We start from the raw sequence: 20,845 nt of genomic DNA, 5'->3' as shown, positions 1-20,845 counted from the left end.
ACAGCTGGTTAGAAACTGGGCATTAGATGTTTTTTTGAGCTGTACTATAAAAACATACATTGTTTCAGTCAAAAGCATGTCCTACCTATTCTTGCGACCAGCTTCCTCCTGAAATAAATAAAACACAAATCTCAATAGACTGAGATGGATCGTCATGATCCCGATGGCGGGTATTTCAACAAATTGCTGCCAAAAATACCCTCTGCTAACTCCCATTTCCCAACTCTTTGCCGCTGTCACACAGACATAACTTGGATATTGTCGTAGAGACATCAAACACGGGGGAAAGCATTAGGAATATCAATGAAAATAACTGCGAGTACGCAGCTTACGAGTAAGTCTGGAGAAGATGTCAGATATAATCGGATGGAACATTTTAAGGTCAGCGGCGGATATAATGGATGGGGATTGGAAATATTATCACTACTTGTGGGGAGGAGAAAAATAAAACCTGAAATGTATGATGGACTTTAACAAATTCCACAAGAAATGCAGTAACCAGAAACTGGAACTCACAGGGCAGCCTGGTTATTGCAGATAAATTGAAGTTGGTGGGATAAATGCAAGAGGATTCCGGGGATTTGGGGCATTATTGTCACATGTGGCGAGTAGATGGAACAGACGGAACATTGACCCAGTACTGAAATACTGGTAAATGCAGCATTTATTTCAGAAATTTAACCCACCATTTTGTGACTGTGCACTTTCACTTCACCAAACTGTAGTGTAACCCCTCACCTTCAGAAATATCAGGCCGTTCTTGTGGTCTGTCTGGTCCTGTAGCTTTGAGAGTTCCTCCTGAATTGATTTTAAATTCTCTTGTATCCCTTGAAGATTTTTCTCCATTGATTTTATAATCTTCTCCTCTTCTTCCCGGACATCACCGAGTAAGCGCTGCTCTTTATCAGTGAGAATCTGGTGCAGTTCAGCAAACTGGGATGTGATCTGTGACTGAAGGTTGTGTGACTCTTCCTGCCAGATGAAAGATGAGAATCAATATATTATATCACTCGAGTAAAGACCTTGGCTGCTCAACCTCTGCCAACAGTTCTGGCTCTCGATTACTGAGCTTTATAGAGGCGTAAATTATTGCACACATCACAGGGTTGAAATCTACACAAAACCATTAAATCGATAGCACAAAGCCTCACCTGAACTCCAGAAATGCTCTCTTTCTGTTCCTGTTCAATTTTCTGGATCTCTGATTCCTTTTCTGTGAGAGATTCGAAAGAAGATTTCACCTGTTCCTGGGGTTGGGGTTTCAGATCAGAGAATAAAAAATGTCAGAAAAGGAACAAAAGATTAGACAATGATGTGATCAAAAGTGATTTGGTTTTATCTTGTAGAATTCAATTGCTTCTTCTATCAGCATTAAGCTGTGAGACCTGTGCTGCTGCCCAGTTGCACAAATCAAACAGATCAGTTTCTTGTCAGTTTTGCAAAACAGCTTCAATTCTTCCTGATGTTTCTCGCAATGAAGTTTGCTTTTCTTCGCTTTGAGATTCATGCTCCGTGTTCGAGCTTTCTCAGACAGTCTAACCAAGGCCCGATTCACCCTGAGGGTGCTGTTTGCAGATTCCTCTCTACATTCCGGGCAGGAGTTTCTCCCCTCCCTGTCCCAACTCTGTGTGATGCAGGGGCGGCAGAAGTTGTGTCCGCAGTCCAGCGCCACCGGATCGGTGAAGAAATATTTGCAGATGGGACAAACTACCTCCTCGGTCCAACTCCCGGCCGGGCGTTTCGCAGCCATTTTATTAACTCCCGCACTTTCTTTGCTTTCTGGTTTAAAATGTTTTCACTCCACGTGTAGTTGCAGAACCCCATGCAGTACCGCGAGTGTCCACTGCGCTCGCTGCCATCCCCGGCAGTGAATGTAACTTGTTTAAGAAGGAACTGCAGATGCTGGAAAATCGAAGGTGGACAAAAATGCTGGTGAAACTCAGCGGGTGCAGCAGCATCTATGCAGCGAAGGGAATGGGCAACGTTTCAGGCCAAAACCCTTCTTCAAACTGATGGGGGGCGGGGAGAAGAAAGGGAAAATGAGGAGGAGGAGATAGGAAAGGGAGGAGACAGCAAGGGTTAACAATATTGTGAGAATTCAATGTTTATACCACCAGGATGCAGGCTCCCCAAGCGGAATATGAGGTGCTGTTCCTCCAATTTCCGATGTTGCTCACTCTGGCCATGGAGGATGCCCAGGACACAGCAAAGATCTTATAGGATCTTTGGGACACAGGGCCGCTATAGGATCTTTGGGACACAGGGCCGCTATAGGGAGGTTTCACGGCAGTGGGGTCACGACCCATGACCCGTACTGTTGCTACGCTACTCCAAATGGATTACACGCGATGAACTGCAGGTAGGCACTTACCATTGTTTCCAGCGTAGCGGGCCCGTTAAAACCCCACCGCTGAAATTGTCAATTTTTGCGCTGTAAATAATTATGGAAATCGGGATAAGCGTGTGAGACATTTAGCCCACTTCACAATTCCAAAAGTGAGGATCAATGGCGGTAGATAGAAGCGAGAGCTGAAGGGACAACAACAGCCAAATTGCTTAGCGAACCCCCACACCCCCATCCACATTAACGGGACGGAGGTGGAACGTGTTTCCAGCTTCAGGGTCCTGGGGGTCAACATCTCCGATGACCTCTCTTGGACCCACAATACCTCAACTCTGATCAAGAAGGCTCACCAGCGTCTCTTCTTCCTGAGGAGACTGAAAAAGGTCCATCTGTCTCCTCAGATTCTGGTGAACTTCTACCGCTGCAACATCGAGAGCATCCTTACCAACTGTATCACAGTATGGTACGGAAACTGCTCTGTCGCCGACCGTAAAGCACTGCAGAGGGTGGTGAAAATTGCCCAACGCATCACCGGCTCCTCACTCCCTTCCATTGGGTCTGTCCAAAGCAAGCGTTGTCTGCGAAGGGCGCTCAGCATCGCCAAGGGCTGCACTCACCCCAACCATGGACTGTTTGCCCTCCTACCATCCGGGAGGCGCTACAGGCCTCTCCGTTGCCGGACCAGCAGGTCCAGGAACAGCTTCTTCCCTGCGGCTGTAACACTACTCAACACTGGACCTCGGTGATTGCCAATCACCCCCCCCCCCCCCCACCCCCCCCCCCCCCCCCCGACACCCCTCCTACCTGGAAAAAAAATACTATGACTGTATGCACGTAAATATATTGATTTATTGCTCATATTTATGTCGCTCTTCTAGGGAGATGCTAACTGCATTTAGTTGTCCCTGTACTGTACACTGCACAATGACAATAAAGTTGAACCTGAATCTGAGTCGGATCTGAACATTGGCCGTTTGCTCACTGCATTTCATCAACTAAGGCATTATTTGTGTTTTTCTTGATTCCTTCGGCATCTAAAAAGTTTCAGAAGTGATAAATCTGGCTGTAAATGTTTTAAATCGTCCATGGTTCTCAAGTGGGTTTTTACATACAAAATGAAAACGCATCTGAAGAAACATGTACAGCCAGATTTATCACTTCTGAGACTTTTTAGATGCCAAAGGAATCAAGAAAAAACAGAAATAATGCCTTACTGTTGATGAAATGCAGTGAGCAAACGCGATAATTCCCGATATTTTCAATTCTGATATCTGCACAGCCAATGCACTTTAGCTGTTGTTGTGCCTTCAGCTCTCGCTTCTCTTTACCTTCATTTCGCTTCACGTTTGGAATTCTGAAGTTGGGTACATGTCTCTCACACTTACCTCGACTTCCACAATTTTTTTCAGCGCAAAAATGCAACATTTTGGCGGTTTTTAACAGGTAGGAAAGTACGCGTTTCTTGCATTAATAACATATACCGGAAGTTACGGATGTCCTCCAGGTGGATTGAGCGGCTCCATGCGTCAAGCCCTATGACCCAGTGATCTTACGTGCACCCCCCCTATTGTCACATGTATCAAGGGACGGTGAGATTCTTTGTTTTCCCATGTAATCCGGTAAAACACAGACCTCACGCAGGCAGTACAGAGAGAGTCGCCACGTTTCTGGCGCCGCCAAAGTTGCGATAAATTCAGAGAATTCAACGTTATTTTCCTCTCTTGGATTATTTTTTCCAATTTCATTCCCAGCTCCCATTTACACATCCTCAGTAAGGCCTATACTGTCCTCGTCCGATCAACATCAACACCAATTCATTCACTCTGGTACAGCGGACTCGTAATTCTTCGAAGTTTGAGACATGCCAAACTTCCTCGGTCTTCTGAGGAAGCGGAGGCGTTTAGATGTAAAGGAGGCCACATCGAGAGAACCGAGTGCCATAGACGAGGATAGAGGAGATACAAGTTAATCTCTGCCTCCCATGAAAGGGCTGTTTGTGTTCCTGAATGGCGGTGAGGGTCGAGGTGTAGGGACAGAGTGGCGCCTCCTCTGGTGGGTTGTAGGGGAAAGCGCCTGGGGATGGGATGATGGGGTGAAAGATGAAGACCAGGGATCTCTACGCTTATTCTCTCTGGAGGGGAGGGAGGTGAGATCTGATGTGCGGATAGTGGTGGAGATACAAGTGAGGGCACCATCAATTGCAGTAGAGTTGAAGCCCTGTTTCCTGAAGAAAGAGGACACCTCCGATGTATTGGAGTAGAAGACCTCTCGCTGTTCCCCTTCTGTGATCCAGAACCAGTCTGAAGAAAGGTCTCGACCTGAAACGTCACCCATTCCTTCTCTCCAGAGATGCTGCCTGTCCCACTGAGTTACTCCAGCTTTTCTGTGTCTATCCTCGGTTTAAACCAGCATCTGCATTTCCTTCCTACACACCTCATTTGGAGCACTGATGCGGCGGAGACGGAGGAACTGAGAGAAGGGTATGTCATCCTCACAGGAGGCTGGGCTGGAGGAGGCACAGACTGGGTAGCTGTTGGAGTCAGTGAGTTTGTGCTGAATGTCCCGATGTCCAAGGAAAAATGGAGTCCACAATGATCCATTGTTGACTGTGGAAGATATGATAATTATGGGACACAAATAGTAAAACTAGCGGGACGCCTATGGTGGGCAGGGGGAGAAGGAATGAAAAGGTTACTTGAATTTAGAGAAATCAATATGAATACCGCTGGGTTGCTAGCTGCCCAAGCGAAATATGAGGTGCTGTTCCTCAAATTTGCATGTGGCCTCACTCTGACAGTGGAGGAGGCCCAGGGGAGAAATGTCAGTATGGGAATGGGAAGGGGAGTAAAAACGTTTGTAACCGTGAGATTGCGTAGGCCAAGGCGGATGCCCTACGACAATTGTCTCCCACAGACCCCGGTGCTGCCTCCCGCCATCACCGACCAGGAGCGGCTCTGGGAACTCGATCGTGACCGGCTACAGTTCACCCAAGGCAAGTTCACCGTGTGGTGGCTGCAACAGGGAGAGGTTGGGGGGGGGGGGGGGGAGGGAGGAGGAAGAAGGGGGGGGGGGGGGGTGGAGGGGAGGGGAGACGGGAGGGGGGGGGGGGGGGGGGAGTTGAGGGGAGACGGATGGTGAGAGGGAGTGGGGAAGAGATGGGGATGGGGAGAGAAGGGACGGGCCAGAAAGCAGCGTTGAGATCTCACGGTCGAGTTTAGGGTGATCTCCCCCTTCTCATTGTACCCCTCCTTACTTCCCCTCACCCACTTCTCTCCCCCCCCCCCCTCTCTCTCCACCCACAGGTGTGCTGTACAACCAGTTCCTGTCGCAGGTGGACTTTGAGTTGCTGCGTGACTATGCGCGGGACCTGGGGGTGCTGGTGTGGAAGAATCCCGCCAAGCGGCTGATGGTGGTCACCCCCACCGGCCACCCCGACGTCAAACGCTTCTGGAAACGGCAGAAACACAACTGACCACCCGGGGAATCTCCCCACATTCACGCCCCCACCCCCCAAAGCCCAGACTGGAGTAACCCTCCCAGCTTTGTCTCCCCCTCAGGGCCGGTGCTAGGAATTGCGGGGCCCAATTAGAAAACTGATGGCGGGGCCCCTACTCTAGAAAAGTAAAAATTTATGTATGTTTATATTTCGTGTAGTTTCGGGAATTTTAAGGCAAGCTGGTTGGTGATTGGATGCAACCCCCTTAGAGACAGCGTTTGATTGGCCGCCAAATAAATTTGTCAAATCTGTAACAAAAATCGCTGGTCGGTGCGAACTCAGTGGACTATCTGGTTGTATCTCCAAACTAATCTGGTTGTATCTCCAAACTAATCTGGTTGTATCTCCAAACTAATCTGGTTGTATCAACCAGACTATCTGGTGGTATCTCCAAACTAAACAGTATAACATGCAGGTACATTCATTTAAAATTAAATTCAGTGATTATTTCACATGATTTCTCACTGTGTAAAGCTCAATATCTGACCAATTTCTGTTTAACACGTTTGGTCTGCCGTGAGCATTTTTCGTTGCATCTCGTTGCATCACCCCTTTTCCTAATCGGCCACAATTCAGATAATAGTCTACTTTCCTGTTTTTGCCACCAAAGTGGATAACCTCACATTTATCCACATTATACTGCATCTCCCATGCATTTGCCCACTCACCCAGCCTATCCAAGTCACCTTGCAGCCTCCTAGTTTAGAGGGGTTTAAACGGTTTAGAGATGTTTAGAGGGCTTCAGATGGGTTCAGGTGTGTTTACAATTGTTTAGAGGGAAATAGGGGGGCTAGAGGGGGTTTAGACGTGTTCAGAGGGTCCCAGAGGGGTTTAGAGACGTTATAAGCCCCCCGTGAGAAATTGTAATTCTCTGAAATTGAAGATAGACATAAAGCTGGAGTAACTCAGCAGGACAGGCAGCGCAGCGACTCTGGAGAGAAGACCCTTCTTCAGACCGAACTGAACTCGCGTCGGTGAGAGTACTTGTGATTGTCTGAAGAAGGGTCTCGACCAGAAACACAACCCTCGCCCCAGAGCCGCTGCCCGTCCCGCTGAGCCACCTTCAACTTCAGAGCCAAACAAAAAACACAGAGTGCTGGAGGAACTCAGCGGGCCAGGCGAATGCCTCACCAGCTGAGTTTCTCCAGCATTTTTGTCTACCGCTAAACATCAATGATTCCGGGAATGCTGAGGGGACAGGGTGATAGAGAGGGAGTAGGAGAGCTAGAGAGAGACAATATGGGGAGCGGGAGAGAGAGCGCGAGAGAAAGAGGGAGGGAGGGAGGGAGTGAGCAAAAGACAGAGAGACACAACCAAAGATCCGCTATAAGATCTTTGGACACAACGTGGGTCGGTAGGTGAATGACAAACCTGCACACCAGGAAGCAGCCCCTTCTCGCGGTCCGGGGCCCTCACTCATGATGGTGAGTTAAATGAAATTTTCAACGAAATTTTCAATGATCTACATTCCTCAGTAAATGTAATTGTGTTTTAAACAAGTATTAATGACGCCGCGTGAATTGTATTCAAAGGAACACGGCGTCATTAATACTTGTTTCTAAACACTATAACGTTTACTGAGGAATGCGGATAGATGCAGATTCATGACATTGCATAACAAGGTGTTAAGTACTTACCGTTAAGAAGTGCTAACAGCACTAGTTAACAAATCGTTTGTGTATGATGGCCGTGCAGAGGTTGTTATACATGTTCGTTTAAAAAAAATCCGGATGGCGAATTAAAAAAAATCTTTATTTAACAAAGAGAATTCGTATTTCCGTACGAAATACTGAACATTAGTGCGGGGCCCCGCTTAGGCGCGGGGCCCAATTGGGAGCAATCGGTCAAATCGGCTTAACGCCGGCCCTGCTCCCCCTCCCGCACATTCAGTCTGAAGAAGGGTCTCGACCCAAACCGTCAGCTGTTCCTTTCTCTTCAGAGACGCTCGCAAGTTATAGGAGTAGAATTAGGCCAATCGGCCCATCGAGTCCACTCCACCATTCAATCATGGCTGATCTCTGCCTCCTAATCCCATTTTCCTGCCTTCTCCCCATAACCCTTGACACGCGTTCAGGTTGCCTGACCCGCTGAGTTACTCCGGCACTCTGTGTCCTCTCCATGTTCCCCAGAGATGCTGCCTGACCCGCTGAGTTACTCCGGCAATCTGTGTCCTCTCCATGTTCCCCAGAGATGCTGCCTGACCCGCTGAGTGACTCCGGCACTCTGTCCTCTCCATGTTCCGCAGAGATGCTGCCTGACCCACTGAGTTACTCCGGCGCTTTGTCTCCATCTCCCACCCATGTTCCACAAAGATAGACACAAAAAGCTGCAGTAACTCAGCGGGACGGGCAACATCTCTGGAGAGAAGGAATGGGTGACGTTTCGGGTCGAGGCCCTTCTTCAGACCCGCCTCTCCCGCTGAGTTACTCCGGCACTCTGTGCCCTGTCCATGTTCCCCAGAGATGCCGCCTGGATCCTCCCCTACCCCCCACCCAGGTCACGGGGAGGATTGTTGGGGGGTGGGGGTGTCCACTGGGTCCAGTTCCCAGCACCCCCTCCCCAAGTTGGGCTGGGCAGCGGGAACCGTCCCACCCTCCCGACCACGCGTGATCCTGGGACCGGCGAAGTTTCACCACCGACAGAGGCGGCCACTGTTTATGTGTGTTTTTGCATTTTCTTAATAAAATGTGGATGAAGAGAAGTCTGTCTCAGTGCACGTTGCCAACGCCAGCCCAGAGAACACGTTGTAAAATAAAACTTCATTCACAGAAGTATTCACGTGTACACACCAGCGCCCAGCGTTCAACACATTCATATTATGCAGGAATCTGTACCAAGTTTGTACATTCTCCCCGTGACCTGCGTGGGTTTTCTCCGAGGTCTTCAGTTTCCTCCCACATTCCAAAGATGTACAGGTTTGTAAGCTAATTGTCTTTGGTACAATTGTAAACGGTCCCCAGTGTGTGTGTAGGATTGTGTTGATGTGCGGGGATCGCTGGTTGGCGCAGACTCGGTGGGCTGAAGGGCCTGTTTCCGTGATGTATCTGTAAACTAAAGTACTATTAGATGTGATGAACACGTTTTAAAATTCAATCTTGTGAAAGGCTGAAAATGAGGAAGGGATGAAGGAAATGGGATCCCTCCAAGTTTGGAGAGCATGGGAAATGGGAACCTCATTAAGGAGGGTGGAATCATCCTACCACAACGAGAAAGCAGCCCTGAACTGTTATCTACCTCATTGGTACACAAAAATGCTGGAGAAACTCAGCGGGTGCAGCAGCATCTATGGAGCAAAGGAAATAGGTGACGTTTCGGGCCGAAACCCTTCTTCAGACTACCTCATTGGTTGCCCTCGGACTATCCTCGATCAGACTTTACTGGCTGTACCTTGCCCTAAACGTTATTCCCTTATGATGTATCTATAAATGTCACAATTAGAATCACGTGTTGTCTTTCAACTGACTGGTTAGTACACGACAAAAGCTTTTCACTGTACTTCAGTATATGTGACATGTGGTCTGTACCACCCACCCAACCAGGAAGGCAAATTCAATGATAGCATTTATATAAAGAGGAATACAAAAACAGATATGTAATGCTGAGGCTGTATATGGCGCTGGTCAGGCCACACTTGGAGCACCGTGAGCAAATTTGGGCCCTATATCTGAGGAAGGATGTACTGGCTCTGGAGAGGGTCCAGCAGAAGTTTACAAGAATAATTCCAGGATTGAGTGGGTTAGCATTTGATGAGCGTTTGATAGGCTGGGCCTCTACACGCTGGAGTTTAGAAGGTTGAGGGGGCACCTCATTGAAACATACAGAATAATGAAAGGCATAGATAGAGTGGACATGGAGAGAAAGTTTCTACTGGTGGGAGAGTCTAGGACCAGAGGCCATAGCCTCAGAATTTGAGGGTGCTCTTTTAGAAAGAAGGTGAGGAGGAACATCTTTAGTCAGAGGGTGGTTAATTTGTGGAACACATTGCCACAGAGGGCTGTGGAGACCGTCAGTGGATATTTTTCAGGCAGAGATGAACAAATTCTTGTTTAGAATGGATGTCAAGGGATAACGGGAGAAGGCAGGAAAATGGGATAAGAAAGATACAGAGATCAGCCATGATTGAATGGCGGAGTAGACCCGATGGGGCGAATGGTTTAATTCTACTCCTATAACTAGTGAACTTGAATCTCTGGTGGGACATCGCTGGGCTGTTGGGAGGTTTCCAAAGGCTTCTTGCAACGAGATGGAGGATACAGTGTGTCTCAGCTCTGTCCAACGCAGTCGGGATGAGTGTGGCGCCGTACAAAGGCAGGTATGTATGTACAGCGAATGGTATGTTAGCTTTCATAGCAAAAGGATTTGAGTATAGGAGCAGGGAGGTTCTACTGCAGTTGTACAGGGTCTTGGTGAGACCACACCTGGAGTATTGCGTACAGTTTTGGTCTCCAAATCTGAGGAAGGACATTATTGCCATAGAGGGGGTACAGAGAAGGTTCACCAGACTGATTCCTGGGATGTCACGACTGTCTTATGAAGAAAGACTGGATAGACTTGGTTTATACTCTCTAGAATTTAGGAGATTGAGAGGGGATCTTATAGAAACTTACAAAATTCTTAAGGGGTTTGACAGGCTAGATGCAGGAAGATTGCTCCCGATGTTGGGGAAGTCCAGGACAAGGGGTCACAGCTTAAGGATAAGGGGGAAATCCTTTAAAACCGAGATGAGAAGAACTTTTTTCACACAGAGAGTGGTGAATCTCTGGAACTCCCTGCCACAGAGGGTAGTCGAGGCCAGTTCATTGGCTATATTTAAGAGGGAGTTAGATGTGGCCCTTGTGGCTAAGGGGATCAGAGGGTATGGAGAGAAGGCAGGTACGGGATACTGAGTTGGATGATCAGCCATGATCAAATTAAATGGCGGTGCAGGCTCGAAGGGCCGAATGGCCTACTCCTGCACCTAATTTCTATGTTTCTAGGTAGCTGGGAGTGTCCATCTCTGTTGAGGAATGGCCGGGCTCTTCCTCAGTAGCGAAATACACTTACAGGATGACGACGGAGAGGAAGATGAGAAGCAACCTCTTGGCCAAGTCAGTCTGGGCAGGAAACAGCTTCCTCACCTGTAAAACAGAGAAGCAGATGTTATTGCAGATAGTATTGGTCTTCATTGCTGCCGATTTAACCTCTACAGATGCGACACACAAGGCATTTTATCGTGATGCTTCACAGCCTGGTTTGGGAACAGCTCCATCCAAGTACAGAATAAACTGCAGAGAGTTGTGGCCGCAGCCCAGACCACCACGCAAACCAATCTCCCTTCCATCGACACTTCACTCAAGGCCACCAGCATTATCAAGGATGAGTCTCCCTCTTCGCCCCTCTCCCATCTGGCAAGAGGTACAGAAGATAGACACAAAGTGCTGGAGTAACTCAGCGCGCCAGGCAGCATCTCTGGAGAAAAAGGATGGGTGGCAATTTGGGTGGGGACACTTCTTCAGACCCGACCCGAAACATCACCAATCCTTTTTCTCCGGGGATGCTGGCAGACCTGCTGAGTTACTCCTGCATTTTGTATCTATCTTAAGTCAAGTAGGCATCATATGGGTTTTGACATTGTGGGCCAAAGGGCGTCCTCTTTGTTCAATGAGTACAATGATATGTGTTGCATTCTCAGTGTCAAATCAATTGCTTACTAAGTCCCAGAGTGGCCTTTTTGAACAATACTGTACATTTATTTGAAGGCAGTCATGTTGGAGGCAGCACATCAGTGTCTTAGACTTCAATCCTTCCCCACAAAGTTTTTTAGGTTAGGTTAGTTTAGAGATACAACATGGAAACAGGCTCTTCGGCCCGTCGTGTCTTTTCCGACCAGCGATCCCCGAACTATCCACGTAAAGGGCAATTTATAGACGCCAATTAACCTACACATTGGTCCACCCAGAGACCCGTTCGATTCTGACACCGGGTGCTGTCTATGTGGCGTTTGCACGTTCTCCCTGTGTTTACATGGTTTTCCTCCGGGTTCTCCCAAAGACGTGCCGGTTTGGCGCCTCTCTCTGTACTGCCTGGGTGAGGTCTGTATTTTACCGGATTACATGCAAAAACAAAGAATTTCACCGTCCCTTGATACATGTGACAATAGAGTATAATTGAATCATTGAGTTGAATTCAAGTTTGCACATGAGACTGTTAAATAAAATAACAGTGTTTGCTATAGAACGAATATTATTGTGCAGCCAAATACAATGAACAATTCACGATAGGAAACACGGATGTATTTAGTTTAAGGGAATGAAATTTACCCGAAGCTGATTACAAATGACATCGGCTTTCTGGTCAGGGCTGTGATTGACGGGGCTGAGATCCGCCCCTCACCGCGCCCCGCCCCTTTCATTGATTGTTCAAAAGGGAACTGCAGATGCTGGAATATCGAAGGTACACAACATTGCTGGGGAAACTCAGCGGGTGCAGCAGCATCTATGGAGCGAAGGAAATAGGGTGATTTCACGAAATCACCCTATTTCCTTCGCTCCATATATGCTGCTGCACCCGCTGAGTTTCCCCAGCAATTTTGTGTACCTTTCATTGATTGTTCCACAGCTCCGGGCTCCCTCGGGTCCTAAAGCCCGTCGACAAGTTGTTGTCCAGCCTCACTTACCTCCTCTGGCAGCTTGTTCCATTTCGCCACGACCCGCTGGGTGAAAATATTGTACCCGAGGTTCCGATTAAATCTTGCACCTCTCACCACAAACTTGTGTCCTCTAGTTCCCGACTCCACTACTCCGGGTAAAAGTGTGCATTTACCCTACCCATTCACCTCTTGATCCCATGCACTTCAGCCTCCTGCGCTCCAATTAATAAATCCTTCTATGCCCAACCTCTACCTTTCCCTCTGTCCCTCAAATCCTGGCACCATCTTCGTGAATCTGTGCATTTTTATCCAACTTTTTATGCTGCCTTATATTGTCCCAAGCGCTACTCTCCGCTTCCCAGGGGAAGGCAGACATTGATGGTGAAATTCACCAGCGCCTTCAGTGCACCTGCACAACATTTGGCCGCCTGAGGAGAAGAGTGTTTGAAGATCAGGACACAATTCGCAAGTCCTCGATCATTTTGTCACACACTTTTTGTCTTTCATCTCTGGACTTTGTACAGCCGTCTGCCCATCAACTCCCCCTCTCCCCTCAACTGTGTCAACCTGTTACCAGCCAGGCTTTGTCCTGTCCACTTCCTTCCATCGTTCTTCCATCTCCCACCCACCGCCCCTACAATCAGTCTGAAGAAGGATCCAGACCCGAAACATCACCTGTCCATGTTCTCCAGAGGTGCTACTTGACCCGCTGAGTTAATCTAGCACGTTGTGCCTTTTCGTTGTGAAGCAGCATCTGCAGTTCCATGTTTCTGCATCTTCACACTGAACACTTGCAGCCGAATTACATTCATTCCCCGAGACGGCAGCCTGAGCAGTGAACACTCGCGGTACTGCAGGTGGTCAGCTGTTCAGGGAAAGGGGATGCGTTTTGAACCAGGAAGAGGAGGAGTTAAAATGGCTTCGAAAGACCAGGTTGAGTTTAACCGAGGAGGCAGTTTGTCCGATCTGCCTGGATTTCTTCACCGATCCGGTGTCACTGGGGTGTGGGCACAACTTCTGCCACTCCTGTATCACACAGAGTTGGGACAGGGAGGGGAGAAACTCCTGCCCGGAATGTAGAGAGCAGTTTACAGACCGCACCCTCAGGGTATGTTGGGCCTTGGCGAGACTGTCTGAGAAAGCTCGAACACTGAGCCTGAATCGGACAGAGAAGGAAAGTAAACTTCACTGCGAGGAACATCAGGAAGAACTGAAGCTGTTTTGTGAAACGGACAAGAAGCTGATCTGTGTGATTTGTGCAGCTGGGCGGGAACACAAGTCTCACAACTTCATGCCGGTTAAAGAAGCTGTTGAAACCTACAAGGTAAAAGCAAACCGATTTTGATCGCATCATTGTTTAATTCCCGTGTGTACGAAGAAACTGCAGATGCTGGTTAAAACCAAAGATAGGCACAAAATGCCCGAGTTACTCAGCGGGAATTGCAGCATCTCTGGAGAGAAGGAATGTCAGTCAGAAGAAGGGTCTCGTCCTGAAACGTCACCCATTCCTTCTGTCCAGAGATGCTGCCTGTCCTGCTGTGTTACTCCAGCATTTTGTGTCTATTGTTGTTTAATTCCTTCTTTATAATCTAACACTTTTATTCTCTGATTTTCAAACACAATCCCAGGATCAGGTGAAATCTTCCATCCAGTCTCTTGCAGAAAAGCAATCAGGGATCCAGCAAATGGAGCAGCAACAGAAACAGAAGATTTCTGGTGTTCTGGTGAGGCTTTTAAGTTTCGATTTCCTGATCTTGTGTAGATTTGATCCCTGTGATGCATGTAATAATAGGGCAGCGCATGGCAGAAGTAGTGCTGACGCCTAATTTTGGTGAGCGGGTTCGATCCTGACCTCGGGTGCTGCCCGTGTGGTTCACGCCTTCTCCATGTGACCGCGTCGGATTCCTTCCACGTCCCCAACACACGCTGGTTCAATGGTCAATCGGTGACTGTTATAATCCCTGGGAAAGTGGGTGGTGGACGGATAAATGGGAATTAATGGTCATGTTAAAAGGAATAGGCAGCAGGGAATTGTATTGGGGGTAGAGGATTGATGGGTTTCACATTACCCTCACGACATTTCAGAAATGTTTCACAACCTCACAACAAAACGTTGCCTATTCCTTCTCTCAATAGATGCTGCCTCATCCGCTGAGTTCTTACAGCATTTTTGTCTACCTGAGACAAACTATTGAATCAGTGACATTATATATTGTTCTTCACCTTTTATTTCACAGGAACAATCACACAACCTTCAGTCCAAGATCACATCCCAGTATGCTGAACTGCACCAGATTCTCACTGAGAAAGAGCAGCGTGCACTGGCAGATATCCGGGAGGAAGAGAAGAAGATTCTAAATACAATGGGGAAAAATCTTGGAAAGATTCAAGAGAATTTAAAATCCATTCAGGAGGAACTCTTAAAATTGCAGCAACAGATGGATCAAAAAGACAGTGTGGTGTTTCTGAAGGTGAGGGGTTACACTACAGTTTGGTGAAGTGAAAGTGCAGTCACAAAATTGTGGGTGACATTTCAGAAATAAATGCTGCATTCACCAGTAATTCGGAACTGAGTAAATGTTCCCTCTGTTCCAGCTGTTGTTGTTCAGAAACTAATTGGCCTCTCGCTGAATCTATGGGATCTCAGGACTGTCTGGCCGGAATGTAGAGAGGTGTTTGTATTCTGTAGCGTTTAGAACAATGACAGGTGATCCTATATCTGATCCCAAGGACCACGAATGGGCAGAGGCCAGTGAATATCTGGGAGTCTCCAGCCAAGACACTCTGAGAGGTTTTACATGTTAGACGTATTTTAAACCAGAGGAAGATACATTTTGAAAAATCGGGGAATTGTAATCGACGGAAATAAGGCAAAGAGGAGGAGTTCAGTCCTGGGCTAGATCAGCCATGACCACATTGTGGGGATTAACATTGAAATCTAGAACATGGCGCACACATCAGATTGATCATCTATATCCGGTTCCCATCAGCAGTGGGTGGTCACCTTGAGGGAATTTGCTTTGTTTGTTTTGTCCACCTTGTTTCACTATAGAATGACATCTCATTCTACACCATAGACAGACCATTTGGCCCATCCTATCCAGTCATCATCCCTCCTATCCATTCACCACACCCGGTAACAATACCCCAAATTCCATGAGCCCTAATGTGTTTACCCCACTGTTAATCCTGGCTAAATTGGACCAGCCAGGACTTCAAAATGAGGTTCAGTTTCAGGGTTTGCTGGGAGATGTGTTTCAATTGGAATTGCTCTCTGGGACAGGCTGCGAGAGATGCCAGGAAGTCTGGAACTTTGATACAATTTGCAAGCAAAGAATGGGAAGCCTTGCAAATCCTGTCAATCTGGGACTAAATGCATAGAATGGATTGGATGGCTGCAAACCAGACATATACCTTGTAAATAGCTTGTAAATAATGTTGCAGAGTCTGACTCTGCTAAGTGTTGATAGGATGGGGTGTTGAGCCTTGTCTGAGAGTTCTGTTCATCAAGGTAAACGTTTCCAAGTTGACATCATCTTGAAGTCCGTTGTGAATACAATGTATTGAATTGTTGTATCATTGGGTTAGGGAGTGCCTTATGTATGGGGTTAATCGATATTTGTAATTGGGTGATTAAGAGACAACCCCCATGTGGTTCGGCCCCTCGAGTTCGTGGGGCAGATAAAAGTCCCTGGTCACGAGGCTCAGGGCCGATCTTCTGGAAGAGCGCTCAGGACCAGGTACCCGTCTGGTGTGCCTCTGTCTGTGCGAGGCCTAGAGGGCTTGAACAATTAGACGCAGGGATCGAACCTGCGGTGGGATAGGTACAGTGTGTGATCTGTGACGTGCTTTTGGTAGAATCAAATTTAGTTGATTCAAGTGCTTGAGTCAGTGTTTTTACTGAAACTAGACTGGGGGGAAGCTTAGAACCGAGCAATAATCACAGCTTGCATTTAAATTTATCTCTGCTGTTGGCTTCAGTCCCTCCAATGCAAGTGAGGTCCATGTTCTCATGACTGCATTCCTTTAGGTATTTATTGAAGACCACGTTATATTTCAACTTTGATTATTAGTCTCCCCTTTGATTTGAGATATTATTTCATCCCCACACATTTAAATCCACCGATAATATTAAATTCCCTCTCATCATTCCTGACAACTTCTCTAGATGAAATCCCATGACCTGCCCAGTCTTTTCATTAAGTTCCATCCTCTCAGTTATGGCGTCATTCTCATGAACATTCCTTGTGCTTTCCCCCATCGTTCTACATCTCTGCGACAATATCCGCTTTCTCTCTGCATGACAGTGGTGATAAGAGTTGGGAAATGGGAATTATCAGAGGCTTGTAGAAATTTGGTGAAATTCCCGCAGTCGGGATGAGGACGGTCCATCTCAGTCAATTGAGATTTGTGTTGTATTTCTTTCAGGAGGAAGCTGGTCGCAAGCGAAGGTAGGACATTTTATTGACGGAAACATTGTAAGTGTTTTGTGGAACACCTTAAAACATTTCTAATGCTCGGTTTATAAACAGCTGTTAAATATTTGCAGGGTTCGTGATGAAGCCAAACCACTGTCGGTGGTAGATGAAGCCTTGCCGATTGAAAAGTTTCATTGCCATGTTTCGTTCAACACGGCATTCAGAGAAACATCTGATGACTTCAAGCAAGGTAAAGCTTGTACCTTTTCCATTATTCTTGTTTCTGATATCTTTAAGCAATACGTAGATGCAAACATTAATGGTCTTTTGGATGAAGGGAAATTGGAGATACCTCTAAACCCATCAGCTGGGAAGCATCACAGTGTCAGATGTTCATACTCTCCTGCTTTGGGTGAAATACTGTGGCTATTCACCCTATCTGTGCATCTTATATAGATCTTATACACATCTATAAAAACACCCTTGAAGGGCTCCAAACTCAAATGTCCCTGCCTATCCAACGTCTTCTTATAACCCAGCCCTTCAGACCTGATAAAATTATCATAAATCCTTTTGCACCCTCTCTAACTTGTTAACATTCTTATTGTGTCATATGCTGTATTTAATATCCTGACCTATGAAAGCATGAGTGACAAACACATTCTTCACCACCCTGCCTGTCACAGTTGCATCTTCCATGGCACTGTGTAACTGCAGCCCGAGATCTCTCAGTTCTATAAAGTTCCCCGTTTACTGTGTATGTCCTGCCCTGGTTTGTCTCAGCAAAGTGCATCACCTCACTTTCACATGAATAAATCCCACCTGCCGTTCCTGAGCCCATTGGCCCAGTTCACAGGGATCCCATTTACTCTCAGATAACTTTCTTCACTCTCCACAATGTCACCAATTTTAGTTCCATCTGCAAACTGACTAACCATGCAACCTACATACACACCCAATCGTGTATATAAATAAGGAACAACAGTGGACTCTGTCTCCAGTCTGAAAAACGACCCTCTACCAACATCCTCAGTCTGCGACCTTCAGGTAAATGTTGTATTCCATCGGCTAATTCACCCCGGATTCCTTGAGATCCAACCTTCCAGAGCAGCCTCTCATGCGATGTGTAGAATAGTGCTTAGATCGAATATTTAAGATTCTAGGAAACTAACACAGAAGAGGAATTGGTGCCAGCTTAAATCTGCAATGATCACATTGAATGGAGGGTCAAGCCTGAGGAGCGGATCCTAATCCTGCTCCTGTTTTCTTGTGTTCCTATGTTCCTATGTACCGATAAATCGACAGACTTGACACAGAGGCAATGCAGCAAAGATTAACAATACTTGTTCCTGGGACAATGATTTTGCTGTTCGGGGTGAGATTGAGTAGACTAGGCCTGTGTACTCGAGAGTTCGGGTGTATTGGAGGAGTTCTCAGTGAAACACAAAATTCTTACAGGTCTCAGTGGGCTGGATGCAGGGAGGATGTTTCCCCTGTCTGAGGGGTCTGGAGAACGGGCACCCTCTCAGAATGTGGGCTGCACCATGTAGGACAGAGATAAGGAGACATTACTGCATGCAGATACTGAGGAACATTAGGAATTCCCTGCACAGGTGGCTGTGGTGACTCAGTCATTCAGTGCTCTTGGAGCCGAGAGCCATGGTTGTACATTACAGAATCAGGCCCTTCAGCCCATCATGTCCATGTCCACCTATTTCCCGGCTTTACTAATCGATTTGCCCACATTACATTGGTATTCTTCTGCACCTCACCTTGTGCCTCAAATATAGTGATTAGATCTCACCACCGCTTCCTCTGTAGCATGTTCCAGATATCTCCCACTCTCAGTGTAAAACAAACTTACAACTCAGATCCACTTTAAAAATACGTGCTCTCAATATAAACATGCACTCTCTTGATCTGATATCCCTGCTGCAGCACCGATCTCTGCTGCACTCCACCAGTCACAGACCTCCAAGCAGAAAAATCATCCTTCTACCGCTACCTTCTACCTCCCACCACCAAGCCAATTTTGGATCCATTTCACCAGCTCGCCTTGGATCTCACCTGCCCTCACTTTCTGGACCAGCCTTACATGTGGAACATTGTCAAATCCCTCAGTGAAGTTCATATATTGGTTCACAATGAGATCAGTGGGTTCTTAGTTGTACACGCCTATCAGATCCTCCCGTGAATCCCCTCTTTCAGCGACCCTCAACTACAAGTCTCCACCCATTCTGTCTAACACCCGATCATTCAACCTCTGCTTCATTCCATGAACCAAGCCACCCCTCCCTCTCCCTAACCACCCACCCATAGAAACATGGGCAGGTCATGTGGCCCCTCATGTCTCCCCCCATTCACTATGATCATGGCGACTCCACCCCTCACCTCTACCTCCTCTTTAACAACCTCAAATTACCACCATGACCCCACTAACGAGCACCAGGCCACTATCTCTAGCACCATCACCGACTACATCAACTCTGACTCCCGCTCCCCCCCCCCCCCCCGAGCCTCCAACCTCATCATTCCCCAGCCCCGCACGGCCCGATTTTATCTTCTCCCCGAAATCCACAAACCTGACTGTCCCGGTAGACCCATTGTCTCTGCATGTTCGTGCCCCACTGAACTCATCTCCACATACCTCGACTCCATCCTATCCCCCTTGCTTAAATCCCTCCCTACCTATGTTCAAGGCACCTCAGACACTCTCCGTCGTCTCCGCACATTCCATTCTCTAGGCCCCCACCCCCTCATCTTCACCATGGATGTCCACTCACTCTACACCTCTATCCCCAACCAGGATGGTCTCAAAGCCCTCCGGTTCTTCCTCGACCAGAGTAGCAACCTATACCCGTCCACTGATAATTTCCTCCGCCTAGCGGAGTTGATCCTTACCCTCAATAACTTCTCGTTTGACTTCTCCCATTTCCTCCAAATACAAGACGTAGCTATGGGCACTCGCATGGGCCCCAGCTACGCCTGCCTCTTTGTCGGGTACGTCGAACAATCCTTGTTCAATACGTACCATGGCCCCATCCCCGACCTCTACCTCCGCTACATCGACTATTGCTTTGGTGCCACCTCCTGCACCCACACTCAACTGACTGACTTCATCCGCATCACCACTAACTTCCATCCGGCACTCAAATACACCTGGACTATTTCTGACACTTCCCTACCATTCCTTGTCCTCACTATCTCCATCGCAGGTGATAGACTTCTGACCGACATCCACTATAAACCCACTGACTCCCATGGCTATCTACACTACTCTTCCTCCCAGCCTGCTTCCTGTAAGGAATCCATCCCTTATTCCCAATTCCTCCGTCTAGTCCGCAGCTGCTCCCAGGATGAGGCGTTCCACACCAGGGCATCGCAAATGTCCTCATTCTTCAGGGAACAGGGGTTCCCCTCCCCTACTATAGATGAAGCTCGCACCAGGGTCTCCTCCATACCCCGTAACACTGCTCTCTCTCCCCATCCCCCCCACTCGCAACAAGAGCAGAGTTCCCTGGTCCGCACCTTTCACCCCACCAGCCATCACATACAACAAATAGTCCTCCATCAGTTTTGCCACCTCCAACGTTACCCCACCACTCGCCACATCTTCCCATCATCCCCCATGTCTGCCTTCCGCAAAGCCCGCTCCCTCCGCAACTCCCTTGTCAATTCTTTCCTTCCCTCCCACTCCACCCCATCCCCCGGCACTTTCCCTTGCAACCGCAAGAGATGCTACACTTGTTGCTTTACCTCCCCTCTCGACTCCATTCAAGGACCCAAGCAGTCATTCCAGGTGCGACAGAGGTTCACCTGCATCTTCTCCAACCTCATCTATTGCATCCGCTGCTCTAGATGTCAGCTGAACTATATCGGTGAGACCAAGCGGAGGCTTGGCGATCGTTTCGCCGAACACCTCCCCACGGTCCGCATTAACCAACCTGACCTCCCGGTGG

The 20,845-nt window shown here is 47.7% G+C and overlaps 1 protein-coding gene and 1 long non-coding RNA gene across 2 annotated transcripts; one reads left to right on the top strand and one right to left on the bottom strand.

Annotated features, from left to right (window-relative positions):
• Positions 1-328: 328 nt before the first annotated feature.
• Positions 329-1,632, bottom strand: LOC116990057 (zinc-binding protein A33-like). The gene is made up of 4 exons (XM_033047584.1): positions 1,340-1,632; positions 1,152-1,247; positions 739-972; positions 329-340 (listed from the first exon to the last, which is right to left on the bottom strand). The coding sequence occupies exons 1-4, from the start codon at positions 1,505-1,507 to the stop codon at positions 329-331; spliced, it is 510 nt and encodes a 169-aa protein (XP_032903475.1). The 5' UTR covers positions 1,508-1,632.
• A 12,089-nt stretch (positions 1,633-13,721) lies between these two features.
• Positions 13,722-14,751, top strand: LOC116990231. The gene is made up of 3 exons (XR_004416482.1): positions 13,722-13,792; positions 14,097-14,192; positions 14,706-14,751. It is a non-coding gene; the product is annotated as an uncharacterized LOC116990231 (long non-coding RNA).
• Positions 14,752-20,845: the final 6,094 nt, after the last annotated feature.

Source organism: Amblyraja radiata, chromosome 30 (genome assembly GCF_010909765.2).
Source record: "Amblyraja radiata isolate CabotCenter1 chromosome 30, sAmbRad1.1.pri, whole genome shotgun sequence".
NCBI lineage: Eukaryota > Metazoa > Chordata > Chondrichthyes > Rajiformes > Rajidae > Amblyraja > Amblyraja radiata.
The sequence above is the reverse complement of the archived record's forward strand: the minus strand, read 5'-3'. Positions and strand labels throughout refer to the sequence as shown.